This window comes from Macrobrachium rosenbergii, chromosome 13, assembly GCF_040412425.1.
Source record: "Macrobrachium rosenbergii isolate ZJJX-2024 chromosome 13, ASM4041242v1, whole genome shotgun sequence".
NCBI lineage: Eukaryota > Metazoa > Arthropoda > Malacostraca > Decapoda > Palaemonidae > Macrobrachium > Macrobrachium rosenbergii.
Window position 1 is genome coordinate 50,791,929 of NC_089753.1, and position 17,500 is coordinate 50,809,428.

At 37.1% G+C, this 17,500-nt stretch overlaps 2 protein-coding genes across 3 annotated transcripts in view; one reads left to right on the forward strand and one right to left on the reverse strand.

Annotated features, from left to right (window-relative positions):
* The window catches only part of LOC136845301 (uncharacterized), a 567,827-nt gene that overhangs the window by 144,803 nt on the left and 405,524 nt on the right, over positions 1-17,500 (reverse strand). The gene's annotated exons all lie outside the window — the stretch shown is intronic.
* Positions 14,485-17,500, forward strand: part of LOC136845298 (uncharacterized) — a 15,117-nt gene continuing 12,101 nt past the window's right edge. Inside the window, exons 1-2 of the mRNA XM_067115491.1 lie at positions 14,485-15,768; positions 16,023-17,240. Coding sequence (XP_066971592.1) covers positions 14,850-15,768; positions 16,023-17,240 — 2,137 coding nt within the window. The 5' untranslated portion in view covers positions 14,485-14,849. The remainder of the gene's footprint in view (positions 15,769-16,022; positions 17,241-17,500) is intronic.

Here is a 17,500-nt window from a genome sequence, read left to right on the forward strand (position 1 = left end):
GCTGTATGCTGTAGCGGCTGTAAAGAAAACTCGATTGTGCGGAAGAAACTTCGGCAATTTTTTTACATGTTATTATTGCAGACATTTTTTTTTTCTAAATATTGATGTGTAAATTGCTGAATCATTTCACCCTTAAACCAAAGGTACATGGTGAGGATGATGAAGATGATGATGATGATAAGACGATAATGATATTGATAAATTATAGCTAAGCAAAATTAACTAGAATACTGCTGAAATTCACTACAGTTAAATAGATACTCAAGTTGCGTAAATTTATAAAGATCATATAACTCCTTATCTAGCCCAGGCCCGAAAAAATAGAGGGCGCAAGGACAAGGTGTAAATATGATCCATAAAGAGAGCAACAGATCCGCCTCTTGAAGAGGAACACAGACCCAGGTGAAAATTCCAAATCCGAGGATCACCGATTTTTGATAACTTTAGTCAAAACTGCTTGACAATTACAATGTCACAAAGTGAAAATCAGGTGTTTTATTTCCTGGCAAAGGAAAGTGCTTAGAGCTTTCACAGGTTAAATGACAGTAATATCAGGTGATAATCCTTCAAGCCTAAAGACAGACATAATTCATAAACTTTCGAGAATGACTGAGTTTTCCAGACAACAATTTATTACTTTTTTTTTTAAGGGAATTTGGGCCTTTCTGTATTTCCTGCAAGTAGGTTCAACAATTCCTGAAAGCAACGCGAAATAACACTTATTTATAAACTTCAGTTTCCAGGTTTTAGAAAGCTGGATGGATTTTTATCCGAGCTTCCCTGGACGAAAATCACTAAACACTCTTGGTCAGTCACAACAATATTTCTGGCTCCTGCTACAAGAGTAATTCTGGAAATGTTTACTGGAATTTTATATAGTATTTCATACATGTTAGATATACTCTGAGGTCCATTTTTCAGTACAGAGCATTTCACTACAGTTTCTGTAGCATTTTTCACGCCAAGCATCGCTGTAATTGAAGGCGAGTTTTGTATTTTTTGCAATTTTTTGTCTCTGACAAAAAACAAACATTGGGACTGTCCTAGTTTCCTTTCGAAAAAGTTAATACATTTTAATGTTGCTGAGTCCTTGAGAGAGAGAGAGAGAGAGAGAGAGAGAGAGAGAGAGAGAGAGAGAGAGAGAGAGAGAGAGAAAGAGAGAGAGAGGAATAATTAAACACAAGATAATATTAGATTGTTACAAAACTATCATACAGCAGTAACGAAATATGTCAAGGTCACGTCCTAATTATGTACAGCCCTTTCAAGAAAAACGACTGTAAGATTTTATAACTATCATAATTACGAAGAGTAAGTAGCAGTATTACAAACTTTACAAAATTAACGTTCAATCGGTTGTAACAATGTCATAATCCATATTTGTGATACTCTCTAGAAATCGTGATTAGGCCTACACAACTCTCTCAATACAGTGTCAAAATTACTTGACATACATACCATGATTGATAAATATCAACATCATTATAACTACGAGAATAGAAAGCTTCCTTTCAACCCTACCGAGACTCAAGTTTCTTTCAGCTACTTATCCGGGCCAACGTCACCCAAACCTCTTGTTAAAAAAATCCCGTTATCCTAGACAACCGTTATCCACGCGGGAGGGTAGGATAATTTACGATGGGGCCCCTCTTTTCCTTTCCTTTCCCACCCATCTACTCGAGTCTGTCCCTTTCCCTTAGTCCCTTTCTTCTTCTTCTTCCTCTGGAAAAGAGAAAGTTCGGTCTATGTGAATCGTGAGGCAGATCCTGGAGGCCATTTGAAGAGATGATGATTCACGCTCCAGGATTTTGAGCGATTCTTAAGAGTCACTAATGATCCCACAAAAGACTGGAGGCTCTCTCTCTCTCTCTCTCTCTCTCTCTCTCTCTCTCTCTCTCTCTCTCTCTCTCTCTCCTTAATGCAAGACCTGATCTGTAGCAAAATATGTATTTGTTATATAACTAATTTTCCTTCCATATATGTATAAGGTATTATAGTTGCAGAAATGTTGTTTCTTCCTTTAGAATTATCTGTGAAGAACCAAGAAACAGATTTTTGTGAAAGCTACTGTATTCCTATGGCAATGAAAATACCGAGTTTTTCCACAGGCAAACTGGATGTTATTTAGGACATTTACAAACACAAATAACTGTTTTTGAATATATAATGACCATTATCTTGCATCAAGAAGACAGACAACATAAAGTTACTCACGAACTAACAGATCCTGCAGCTGAAGACTCTCCACCTAATCAACCGAACATCCCCCCCCGACATGAATCTGCCGCGACGAGGCAGAAACCAGTTGAGCGACGAACGGCAACCTGCAATTTCATCGTTCTCATGAACTTGACCCTAATATTTTCCGCCGCTTCGTCACGGCCGTATGACAAAGCGAAACAGCGGCTAAAGACTGCGAAAGTAGGTTCTCAAGGGACGGACGGAGAAAATATTTGTGAAGTCGATTCGCGACTGGTAAATCAGGCTTTACTGTTCTGTGAATATTATTATTATTATTATTATTATTATTATTATTATTATTATTATTATTATTCAGAAGATGAACCTTATTCATATGGAACAAGCCTACCGATGGGGCCACTGACTTGAAATTCAAACTTCCAAAGATTACGGTGTTCATTAGGAAGAAGTAAGAGGAGGTAAGGGGAAATAAGAGGAAAAAACAATGATCTCACTCATTAAAAAAGAAAAATAAATTAACAAATTAATAAATAAATGAAAATGTAAGTAAATTATCAAAATGCAAGGCGAATTGTATTGGGGTGGCAATGCACTGCATCTTCGCTTGAACTTCTGAAGTTCCAACTACACGACATCCTCAGGGAGATTGTTCCACAGCTCAAGAGTGTGAGGAATAAAGGACCTCTGGAGCTGAGAACTTCGACAGCGAGGCGCATTTACTGCATACTGGTGCTGCTGTGGAAATGAAGGTCACAATAGTTTAAGAGAAATCGCGAATGTCACAAGAGGACGTCTGAACAACGTAAGTCCTGACGAGATCTTCTATGAAGCAGAATTCAAGTTATGTGTTAAGACATTTCTCTCTCCCTCCAACCTCCAACCCACGCCCCGCCCCAAGACGACGTCATACACAAACAATCTATAATCTAAACACCCCAAAGACACAAACAGTAAAAGTCTTACACAGTTTGTTTCCTTACTTCCCTATCACAAACAAACAGGAAAGAGACATCACGGAAATATTTGTGACGCAAGAAAATGAACAAAAGAAACTTTGGTGCGTTCTTTTGAAAACCTTTTGCCATGGTCAACTTTCCAACTCGTCGGGTTACAAAGAAAGGAAATGACCATATCCTGGTCCTTATAGGAGAAAGTTTTATTTTTTACTATTTCCCCCTAATCCGTAGAAAGTATCATAGATGAATACGACTGTACATCATACACGCATATATATATAGTATATATATATATATATATATATATATATATATATATATATATATGTATGTATATATATATATATATATATATATATATATATATATATATATATATATATATATATATATATATATATATATATATATATATATATACACACACACACACAACAGGTTCCTTCTCCTCAAAGGGCGGCTTACGTGACAATACGAGTTACCGATCACTGTCTTATTCATACTATTACTGCTGGATCGTGGATGAGACTCATGTGGAGAAAACTTTTCGTAAAAACAGCAGCTTCATACATTTATACACAACTCTTATCACCAGTGCGTTGAAATTTACGCATGGAATGACATACCAACTATCTGTTTGGAAGTGGCGTGTGGATACTGAATACAATGGAATATATTTTTAGGCCAAAAGCCAAGAGCTGGGACTTCTGAGGTCATTCAGCACTAAAAGGGAAATTGAGAGTAGAATCTTTTGACAGGTGTAACAGGAGGAAAACCTCGCTGTTGCACTATGGAACAACTGACAGGAGAGGCTGGATAAAAAGATATAAGAAAGAGATACTGAACAGGTGAATCAAAAGGTTAACTTGGCTAAAAAAAACAATGAATTAGTGTATTTTGAGATGGTACAGTCATGTGGGGAAGAATGGAAGATGACACGTTGTAGAAAAAGATGTATAATTCGGAAATACTGGAAGGAAGTAGGAAAGGAAGACTTAGTAAGGCCTGCATGAATTGTGTGAAAAAGAAATATATGGTGTTGACACATTCTCCAGAGGCAGTAACAAAGTACATATCATCCTTCTACCAAGCTAAAAGTTCACTAGGCAACGCGTACGCTGTGTGATGCAGCAATATACGACTTCCTATTTCCTTCTTCCTTCCTTCCTTCCTTCCTTCACTGAATTCTCTCCAAGAAAGAACAATCGTGTCTCCTTAGTTTCTCCTGACCTCCTGACAGTAAGGAATGCAATTCTCCCGATAACAGCCTTTTACCTCCTGATTGTCTCTGAACTTGAAAAGTACTGAGGAAGAGTTTAAGTTTTTTTGTACCTCAGACGTGACTGGTTCGACTTTTTTTCTTTTTGTTTTGTTCTTGTCGTCATGAAAGAGAAGATTGTTTTGTCTTTCTTTATTACACATGGCTGGCAAAGCATTCTTCTTCTTCTTCTTCTTCTTCTTCTTCTTCTTCTTCTTCTTCTTCTTCTTCTTCACAAGTGACCAAAGGACACTGATTATCAAGCTTTCTCCATCATCGGCATCTTTATTAATATAATGATTATTGCTGTTATCATTACTAGTAATTTATTATTCATGGTGCACCCATAGTAGATTGACTATACATACACAAATATATATATATATATATAATGTGTGTGTGTGTGTGTGTGTGTGTGTAGTCAATGTACTGTCGGCGCATTATGAACAGTGAATTATAATGATTACAGCAATAATCATCATGTCAATAACGATGACGATGGTAGTATACATACACACACACACACACACACACACATATATATATATATATATATATATATATATATATATATATATATATATACAAACTATATTCACACGCACACAAATGTACACACATGTGCCTTAAAGTGGTGTGCAGTCATTTAAAGTTTGCATCACAAAAAAACCCATCCCCATTCCTGCATTCAAAGGATAAACATGGCAGCAACACAGTCTCATGTTCTCCTACACCACTCCTTACTGACGCAAACGACTTATTGGCGAACACTATTCCCCTCACCCCCCCTTCACCCTCCATCCCTTCCTCCTTCCCTACCCCCCGAAGAAAGGAACTATGTTCCCTAGGAACGAAAGGAACCGGGTTCTTTCCTTCCTTCCTTCCTGCGTTCACCTTTCCTGACGTGACCTTTGACCCGGAGATTCACCCGAGAGAAAATTGCTCTGTCAAACGTCAACACAAGAATACGGAGTGCTGGTACTGCCTCAGCCGAGATTGCCCTGGCCCGAGCGGTTAGCTTACTTTGTGGAAGTGGAGTAAAGAGCGTGCACGCCCCCATTACATACAAAACACGGAATAAAAAAAAAAAATGGGAATAAAACATCTAGGGTAAGAGCGTTTTTTCATCAAAATGGATCTCTGCAAAAAAAAAAAAAAAAAAAAGCTGAGGGTAAGGAAATGTGGGTTACACGGTCTGGTGGACATTTTTTTTATGTAGTGCAAAATATCTAAATGGCATTTATGATAATGACGTTCCTTACAGCAATAATAATAATAATAATAATAATAATAATAATAATAATAATAAACTACATACTTTCTAACTAGACATCAGCAAAGAAGCTCCTATACAGGACAATAATTCATATAGAAAAGACCTCATTCGCACGGAGAGAGAGAGAGAGAGAGAGAGAGAGAGAGAGAGAGAGAGAGAGAGAGAGAGAGAGAGAGAGAGAATTGTAATACCTTAAACCTTTCGAATGAACATTTACACCGATAATTCACATAGGAACCATCCCACATACGCAGCAGAGAGAGAGAGAGAGAGAGAGAGAGAGAGAGAGAGAGAGAGAGAGACTCTGATTCCTACGTGTCACATTCTACAGCACAAGGTCAACGAACTAGGTGCCAGGTTAGTCAGTCTTCAAAAGCTCTTTGCACTAATTGAACAGGCAGGTTAGGTCTCATTTTAATTACCAAAGGCTTTCAAAGTACCAATGAGACTGATCGTTCTGTAATAATGCTGCGAAGTGCTATAAAGCGCTAGGCATCATGGATATAGTTTTTTTCTGATTTCTGTTGCACTGTGTATGAAAATATTTGTCTGCTGACATTTTTATTAAAAATTCTGTTCGCTCTACTTTTATATCTTGAACATATGGTGTCATTAAAATATCTGAGCAATAATAATAATAATAATAATAATAATAATATTTTCTGCATATGTTGTTAATGTATATTCACACTGTCATCATTGTGGATTTCTTCGCCAATAATAATAATAATAATAAAAGTAGCAATTATTATATAATACTAATAAAAATTAAATTAAAACTAACACGCAATTAAGCCCCATGTATCTTAAACTCGAGTCAGAGAAAAGAGACCGCCATCTGTTGACAAAAACTAGCTGTCAATCACAAGAATTTCCCGAAGTCCACACCTGCATGTTTGGCCTTAAGTGACAAACACACACCTATACAGAGAATCCTATTAACGCCCTGCCGTAGCGGTGAACAGTTTGCCCTAAATTTTTTTTATTATCTTCTAGAACCAGATCTCCTCTATATTTTAGCTAGTAGGACCAGCTCGCCCTGAGGCGAGGCTACCTCTTTTTCTTCGATCTTATAATAATCCCTAACTCTCCATACTATGGGTCAGTAGGGGAGTGGAGTTTTTACCCTACTTGGTTTTTTTGCAAGGCGCGGAGATGGTCAGGTTTAAGTTGTGTTTGTGGTTAAGATAATTTAAGATTTGAGTGTGTTTTTAGTTTATATGTCGGATACTCGCTCTTTTATCCATTTTCGTGTATATACTGTATATATATATATATATATATATATATATATATATATATATATATATATATATATATATATATATATATATATATATATATATATATATATATATATATATATATATATATATATATATAATATTTATACACAAACACACACACACACACACACACATATATATATATATATATATATATATATATATATATATATATATATATATATATATATATATATATATATATATATATATATTAAACTTGATCAGTTGCAAAATTGTTCTATGCATTAATGCAATTAATAACTGGACCTCATTTAAACAGAATGTTATCTAGCGAGATTTTTACTAAAAAATGTACAAGTTTTTTCTATAAATTTAAATGAGGTACTGTTATTAAATAAATAAACACAAAAAATTATATATATACAAATTTATATATCGTAAATCGTATTTATGATTAAGATAACGCATACTCAAATATCTCATGAAAATAAAGAACAAGTCTATAGGAGCGTAAAATTATAGATAAATATTGAGAAACGACATATCAAAGATTAACTTAAAATGCTAAATAATATACAATTCAACTACTTGAACGTACTTACAATAATACACACTTATTATTCGATGATAGAATCACAAAGATATACCAGAAGGTTTACAGTTTACAATACAAACATGTAAAAAATGCGTCAAAGTTTCTTCGGCCAAAACGAGTTTTCTGTACAGCGCATAATTAAGGCCACCGAAAAGAGACCTATCTTTAGATGGTCTCGGTATAATGGTGTATGAGCCGCGGCCCATGAAACTCTCAGCCGGCCGTGGTGGCCTGTGTTTTTGCGTTGTCAGAAGCACGATTATTTCTAACTTTAACCTTAAATAAAAAAAAAAAACTACTTAGGCTAGAGGGCTGCAATCTGGTATGTTTGATGACAGGGGGGTGGATGATCAACATACCAATTTGCAGCCCACTAGCCTCAGTAGTTTTTAAGATCTGAGGGCGGACAGAAAAAAGTGCCGACAGAATAAAGTGCGGACGGACAGACAAAGCCGGCACAATAGTTTTATTTTTGGGAAAACTACAACCAAGAAAATATTCAAAATCCGAAAAAGGGTCAAGATACACCTACACGCAAGTCCAACAGAAGACAATACCTGTTTGTTGTATAACATATATGAGAAAACTGCTCTACAGAAACCACATACCTCCTATTTACCGAGAAATAGCGCACAGGAAATGGCTTATGTTTCCGTTCGATTCTGCTAGCTTTCTTGCCCTGTTCCTATGCCTTTCTTGGCCATTACTTGGAAAATATAGATTGTTTCCGGCTACCACTAATTTCTTCGTTGTAATCATCTGAAGTGTTCGTCATATGAAAAAGAGAGGTGATTCATACATAATACATATATATATATACATATATATATATAAATATATATATATATATATATATATATATATATATATACATATATATATATATAATATATATGAATATACTTTATATATATCATATGTATATATATATAAATATATATGAATATATATATATATATATATATATATATATATATATATATATATATATATTACTAAAAGGACCTCATTCAAACTGGATGGTATCTAATGGAGTTTTTATTCTACTAATCACAGAACAATTGTGTATGTGATAAATTATATATATATATATATATATATATATATATATATATATATATATATATATATATATATATATATATACATATATATATATATATATATATATATATATATATATATATATAATATACTGTATATATACGTGTGTGTATGTATGTGAGTATATATACATACTTATGTATATATACACATATATTATATATATATATATATATATATATATATATATATATATATATATATATATATATATATATTACCTTCATTATTGCAGGAACTATCAATTTATTGTAACACACGAGCACCTAACGATTCTCAAGCAGAACTGAGCGAGATAGGACAAACGACCCAAAGTCGACATACAAGATATGTCGAATGCGTTCTTCCTCCTGAATGATGAGAAACGCATCTGTAAAAATCGACTCTGTGACGCAACTGAAGCGTAAGGTACTACTCAGTACCTGGCTCTCATACGCAAGCTTAGCCCGTAGTGAGAGCCATGCCTTCATCCTTATAAAGGTTAATTATTAACTGGTTTGAAGTTCGACGTGGTATCTGTTATGAGAGTTTGAAATGTTCAAATATTCAAACCCTGTTAGGGATTATTTTACGAAATAGAATCTGTCATGAAAACACTAACTGTTCCAAGTTTCGTTTGTCCCACATGCGATATTATGTAAATAGATAGAAACAGCCTATTATAGAATTTAAGAGAGAGAGAGAGAGAGAGAGAGAGAGAGAGAGAGAGAGAGAGAGAGAGAGAGAGAGAGAGACGAAAAACAGTTTCAAAGGATGGTGAGGATAGAAAGCTTCCTACAGGATTAAGAAAAGAAATTTGAAACGGTTCCAAAGGATGCTGGGGATGAGTAGATGACCTATAAAGAACCAGAAAAACAATCTGTCCAGCAGGGTCTGGAACAAGAAGCCTGAAAGAGACCAGTTTTTACGACGAGGAAAAGAACACACGACTAATGAAATATCAGCCTCAACTACGAGTAAATTACTTGATAATGAATAAACACTCTTCATACGGAAGATAAAACAACTCAGCTTCAAAATCCAACGCCTTTGCTTTTCTCAGCATGCAAACTACAATGCGGATATCAATATTTTGCTTAAATTTCAATCTAAATTTAAGAATTTTCATGCCCGACTTACAGATGTAAAATCATATTTTATTTGGTTAATCGCTCAGACCAACCGTGATGTTGAATTTTTTGCCATAACATTCTGCAAAAAAAGAAATGTTTTGGTTCGGATGGGTAAATTCTCAATGCACATCGAATACTGCATCTACAAAGCCCCCTAAAAATCACATTCTTACTTTAATCTGTCTTAAGATATACCGAAAAGTACAGCATGTGGGTATAGATGCGGAAGTATCAGAGAAACTAAACAAACATGCACACCAAGGACTGGGTACATATATACATAGAAGCGCAGATATTTTGGTACATAAAAATACATTACAGTCTTGAGTTATGAAATTATTTGTCAGAGAGGTTAGCTCGCATGCACGCCAGAACTTGCGCACGCGCACTGATCTACAATCAGTTAAAATAGGAACGTAACGAAAAAGTAAATTTCATCGCAATATAGTAGAAAAATCTATAAATCACAGGTAATAGACCTAACGAGGAAAAATAAGTGCACTGCGAAAGACACGAAAATGATAAAAATAAACAAAAGCCATAGTGACTTCAGTAAAATAAACTGCAAGAGAATACGTCAATTTTGCGGGGAACCTCCATCCATTAAACATTATTACTCTGTCATGAGAGTTTAAGATGCAAAAGATCTCGGGATCCGGTTCATCCGAAAACAAATCCTCTGTGTTTGTGGATCCTGTTAGATTTCTGCACTGTGGGCTCATCCGTGATTCAGCAGTTAAAGATTGGAACGTGACAAATTAATATCTTTTATTTTCTCTTCAGCTGCTGCACTCTGTTGGGGAAAGACATACATGCGCGCTCACATACACGCACTTTACGCAACACACACACACACATACACACACACACATATATATATATATATATATATATATATATATATATATATATATATATATATATATATATATATATATATATATATATATAATATACGTATATATCAATTTTCAAAATGAAATCACAAAAAATTACATAAATCATCGAAAGCCGCACACAGATATCTCTTTCTATTAAAAAATATAAATCACACTTATAGAATCATTTTACTTGTCAATCAATGTCCAGTCATAATTATATTCTCCAGTTCTTGCGGTCGTCTCTTCCAAAACGGCGGAAGACACGACTTGAAGAAAATCCGATTTCCTAAGATTTGGGAAATACAGTTAAACAGGAAGTGATACTGCGCTGAGTCAGGGAAATACAGTTAAACAGGAAGTGATACTGCGCTGAGTCAGGGAAATACAGTTAAACAGGAAGTGATACTGCGCTGAGTCAGGGAAATACAGTTAAACAGGAAGTGATACTGCGCTGAGTCAGGGAAATACAGTTAAACAGGAAGTGATACTGCGCTGAGTCAATGAAAAATAAATCAATTACAATTAAAAATAAATAAATATATAAATAAATAAGTGTCGGGAATTGATAAGAAACACTTCTTCAGAAACAGTCCAGAATAATGGAAATTGCCTTAGATAAGGACAAAATTCTACGGCATTTAATTAGAGATTTCAAATTGTCGCGTTCAGGAGGAATGTCCTTTGAGATAATCCGAATATTAATGTTCTCCGGCAAGGTAGGGGGTATTAATTATCATATACAATTAGACATAATTTTGAAAATAGTTTTTAGTAGTGTAGCAGATAATTGATGTTGGTAATATTGGCTACAGCAACCCATCTATACTTCAACTGCACGACATCTCTGCGACAGCAGAAAAGGATCAAGAAACTTACGAGTACGTTAAGTTGGAATTAGAGAGTAGCATTTAGCCATAGGCCAAGCGCTGGGACCTATGATGAGGTCACTCAGCGCTGCAATGTAAATTGTGAGTAAAGGAGGTTTGAAAGGTGTAACAGGAGGAAAACCTCGCAGTTGCACTATGAAACAATTGTTACGAGTCGAAAGTAAGATGAAAGAACGATAATATGGACTGAGAGGTACAGTAATAAAAGGAATGAAAGAGGTTGCATCTAGGGGCCGAATGGACGCTGCAAAGAACCTTAAGTGATGCCTACAGTGCACCGCGTAGGGTGCACAGATGGCACTACCCCCGTACGGGGAATAAATTGTTGATAAAAGTAATTTCTTTCAATAATGACAGGTATCGATCTGACGCCTTACCGCGACGGAAGGCTGTTCAAGTCATCTGTCATGATGAAGACTTCATCTGTTAAAAGACAGTCCCAAGAAGGAACTGTCACGCCCCATAATGACCTCGCAACCTACTAAACGCCCTTCTCTTGCGTCACAGGTGAACGATATACTACGATACCCTGCGATACCTTACGATATCCTGCGATTAAGGTTAATGATCTGCAGAGAATTTCATTGTGTACATAAAATGGATGAGGAACTTCCTAAGGCGGAAACGGGAAAGACATAATAAATGCGTATTACACAGCAAATGATTACAGTCAAGCTTTGTATTCTTTCACGTGTAATCTTCTTCCTTCAAAAATTACAAAAGAATAACAAGCTAAACAATGAACAGGAAGAATTATTTCGTTTTAAAATAATCTGGGAGCATAAAGAGTCTCTCTCTCTCTCTCTCTCTCTCTCTCTCTCTCTACTATTGAGGTTAAGAGTCTAATAAATGCTAAACTACGCCTGCAACCAGTATTGAAGATACTCGCACGGCCCCATTTACAAGAGGCTTACAAAACGTACATGAGCCATAATTATCGAGTCAAATTACCAATGATTAATTAATTAGTAATTAAAGTGTTCTAGTCTACTTTGGGAGGAGTCACAATTATAGACTGCAGAGTTTCAGTTATGAGGTTCCTGTTGTTATTTGTCTCCATGTAACATTTCAAAAGAATACAAATTTGACATTAATCTACTTATATACTATGAGAGCATCTAACTGATTATGTGAATCTTTTAACAAGCTGGTGAACCAAGTTTAATTTAAAATACCAAATACTTAAGTTTTTTTACCATCAAATGTAAAAAAAGTGTTGTTCATATTTGGCTGAGGTGACAAAAATTTATAATTATGAAAATAATAATCAGGAACCCGAGAAATACCTACCAGATTTACTTATATACAGCATTAACCAAATTCACTTCATGCTCATGATCGTCAAATACTGGTTAAAATGATTAAAAATCACCCTGTGACCCCAAATGAGGTCAGGGGTCAACGTTTACCTTTATTTCTCTTAGAATTTTTGTAGTTGTGGGTTAAACTTCTGGAATAAATTCTAACTTACACTCAGTTTAAGGAAAAAATATTCTTTCGTATTTAATCGATTTATTCCTCTCTAAGTCATGTCAGAAGTCAATATTGATAGGATTAAATACTGATAGGATTCAATAATGATAGCATTCAATATTGATATGATTCAATACTGATAGGATTTAATATTGTAGGATTCAGTATTAACAGGATTCAATAATGACAGCATTCAATATTGATAGGATTCAATACTGATAGGATTTAATATTGGTAGGTTTCAGTATTGATATTATTCAATATTGATATGATTAAGATTTAAAGTGAAAAAGCATTATAAATTTGAGGTCTGTTCAGAGTAATTTTTCCTGCCAAAACAGTTCGTGAGACGAGAATTGTCACGAAATCGTCATGTTTTGACCCGAATTAAACAGACAAGAAAATAGTTCAATTAATTCTTTAAATTTAATTCTGACCTATTTCTTTTCCATTTATTCCCTATTCCTTCTTTACCAAGTTTGATGAAGACGAATAAAAACCAAATCACAACAGTAATGATAATGAATTTCACTACAACTGCATTTCATGAAATATCTTTGAACTCTCATACTGTATTGCTTTGCATGACTTTGCAACTTTTCAAGAAGTGAACCGTGGGTTATCGGTGGGTTAGTCATGAGAGAACCGAATAAGAGAAAAGTAATGAGAGAAACCGAAAGAAATTTATTATTTCATAAATTCTTTTAAAATAATACATGTATAAAAATATGAAGTGGAAAGAAAATTAGTTTGAAATCTTTTCAAAAGCTTTCATTTGAGAGAGAGAGAGAGAGAGAGAGAGAGAGAGAGAGAGAGAGAGAGAGAGAGAGAGAGAGAGAGAGATAATTTTCTACCATTATATAAATATATATATACAATATATATAAACACACACATATATATATATATATATATATATATATATATATATATATATATATATATATATATATACATATACATATACATATACATATACATATACATATAATTTATATAACTCCTCGTCTGCTGAGGACTCTCTCTCTCTCTCGTGAACGAACACGAAACAAAGCTTCCCGAAAGGAAACGTTAATGACACAACAACTGTAGAAGCCTCCAAAAAGAGAAAGCTGCATAAGGCCCCCATTAAATCCGCATTCCTGTCACCTCTCCTTACTCCCTTCAGAATCAAAACTTTATAGACATTCCTCGAACACTTTTGCTCTCGCTGTGTGTAAGCGAAGTCTCTCTCTCTCTCTCTCTCTCTCTCTCTCTCTCTCTCTCTCAAACGATTCCCAAACTGTCACGTAAAGAAACCCAATGCTTGCGCGTGTTTAAATATGCAACGCACGTACGGAATGAACTAACTTTCTTTCTTCCTCCGCACGTTGGTAACTCTTGCTAAGGAAGCGGAGCTCGAACGTGATTGGTTCCTGCGACGAGGAGCTCGAGTCCTGATTGGTCGGGCCGCCGGAGGATCTGGAAGTCTGCCACGAGGCTTTGGTAAGCCCGGACGCTGCCCTACACTAGGTCAGTCAGTCGTCGGTCACTGTCAAGGCTGGAAGTGCTAAAATCAGCCCGTCTCTCAAACAGAGCGGGAGAGGCAGATAAAAAGAGAGAGAGATGTTTTAAGAAGGGACGTGTGTATGGTGATATAATATAGTTCGAGAGAGACAAACTTATACTTAGAATCTGTGTTGTGCCGGGAGAGACGAACTGTTAACAACGACAAAAGTATTATTAAAAGTTTTAAATACTTATTTACATTGACACTGTGCGAAGGAATGGCAACTTGAGTGCCAAAATATGTCCAGATTTCCCTAAGTGAAAAAAATTTCCAAAATAACACACGTACGAATCAAAATTTCCAAAGATGAAGTTGTTGGCGATTTTAGCAGTGACTATAGCCGTCGCTGCAGCGACGACCATCCCTCTGAAAACGCAAAACGAGTCGGATGTTCTCTATTCTGCCCCGGTGTCCGCCTCGATTGGGGAGGTAGATATTCCAGCAATCGTTCAGGAAGTCAATGAAGATTGGCCTAATACGGAACCACCAACATCGACTGATGACGATGAAAATGACGAGGCAGATGACGAGGGTGAGGATGCTGAGCCTTTGAATGATGACGAGGAAGTAGAGGGAGATGAAAATGACGACAGCACGACAGAAGATGAAGATCTTGATGTTGCTGGTGACGAAGAGGAAACTGAGAATGTTGACAACGAAGATGAAGAGGCTTACGTAGATGAAGGCGATGATGACTCTGACCTAGACGATGATGACGAGGTCCCTCATTCAGCAACGCAAGAGGAGTTCGAGGCCAACGTCCCGTCGGCCATCCACGGCGGCAAGGACGTCATCATCCACAAGGACAACTTCATCCCAATTCTCAAGACGATCGTTCTCGCTTACACGCGCAAGGAAAAACCCTCATACTCCGACATCCTAAAAGCAGGGGGCATCAGCGCCTTCAAGACCGGGTTCAAGTACTTGGGCAAGGAGAACCTTGGTGAGAACCTCCTCCAGATGGCCAAGAAACTAACGGGAGCTTTCGAGGGTCCTGACGCAGATGACTTGGACACAGAACTCCTGGCTGAAATGGCCGAATCTTATCTTTCCTCCCACAGATTCAAATTGGTCCTGCCTGAGAGTGTCCTCCTTCACCAAAAGGAAATGGAAGAGTTTCTGGACAAGAGGCCCCTTGATCAAATTGAAGGGCGCTCTCTGGTCACCAGCAGGCAGTTTGAAATAGCCATGCCAAGGGCAGATCCTGCAGTACAGACTATTTTAAGTAAGTAACCTTTATGGTTGTTCAGCTAAGAGTACTTTTCAGCTATTATCTAGGCTAAAATACCAATGTATATAGAACTTTCACATACTTTTATTGTAAAAACATCATTGTTTTAATTACACTGCAATAAAATCAACTCGAGTTCCTTTTAATTTTTTCATCACTTCAGTCATTCCAGTCTGTGACTGAAAGACACATAAAAGAGAAAAAATGGAGAATGTAATGCAACTAATTTATTACTCATTTTTCCACAGCAATTGGACCAATGACCTGGATGGCTCTCATTGGGGGTCTGTTCTCCATTCCCTATTTCTTCTCCGGCTCTGATGAGCCAGAATTTGAACGTGTGGACCACTACATCCCCAACCCCTCTCCTTACCTGCGACCACCCAAACTCCCCTTCTTCAACCCACACCACCTGAGGAGGGACGAAACCGAACACGTCCCACACCAGCAAATCGACCAAGAGTATCAAGAATACCAGAAGAGCTACAGTGAATGGTACAACAACTGGTACCTCAGGTACAAGAACTATTACGACGAACATTATCCGAATCACGAGCGACCTCTTGCCGCGCCCACTGTCCCAGAACAGCCTGTTCAACATCAGCCTGTTCAACATCAGCCTGTTCAACACCAGTCTGTACCACGCCAGCCATTACCACATCAACCTGTTCCACATCAGCCTGTTCCACATCACCCTATTCCACATCAGCCTACGATTCAGGTACAACCGTCCTCCCTGGACGTTATGGTACCACCCCCTCCACTTCGGGAACGCGCCAAGGCAGTTCCAGAGAAGCCACTGCATCCTCCAACAAAGCCCCTGCCAGCTAAGCAAAGACTACCAAAGCAACCTCCCCCGATTGTCTTCCCTAACCCCCTTCGCCCACCAGCTCCTGCAGACGTCCCAAGACTCGACAGCGGTCGCAACTCTGGTGCTAATATCATCAGTACTTTTGAGAGCAAGCCCAACACCTTCGGAACATTCCAGAGCGAGGAAAACAAAGGCGACAGCCACTTCAAGGTCATCCAGGGATCAGATGTGCCATCGCAGACAACCAGACCTGGCCCTCCGCAAGCCACTGGTGTCCCCACATCCCCCAGACCATCCGTAGCAACCCCTGCACCTAGGTCAAGAGTGCCAAGTCCAAGACCGGTCTACATACCAACCACGGAGGTGCCTAAGACGGAGAGTGGCTTCAAACCCATCACCAAACCTAATTCCTCTACAGCAAACCCTAGTACCACACCATCGTCGAACGACAGGAGTGAATTCAAACCACCAAGAGAGGAGAGTTTACTCTCTGCGGAGTCCTCGCCCAAACCCCAGAGTTCGAACGCCCCTGACGCCCTTGGAAAGACGGCCGGTGGGTTCAAACCCATCGCCTCTCCTGCTGCTGAATCGGCAGTTGTTGCACCCAAAAAGGAACCTGAGACATCCACCATCAGGGTTTCAGCAGTGACATCAGGTGAGTTGAAATCGCTTAGATTTTTATACCTTAACTCACATTTAAAAAATACCGGTTTATGATGAGGTGCAGAGAGAGAGAGAGAGAGAGAGAGAGAGAGAGAGAGAGAGAGAGAGAGAGCTTCTGTAAGTGCATGAAAATGGATAAAAGGCATCAGGAGTATAGGTAGTAAAGAGATAAGGAAAGATCAGGGAATCATCTAACCAATTCAAGTAAAATAACTAGCGTAAATAATTAGCATCAACATAATCGTGAACATA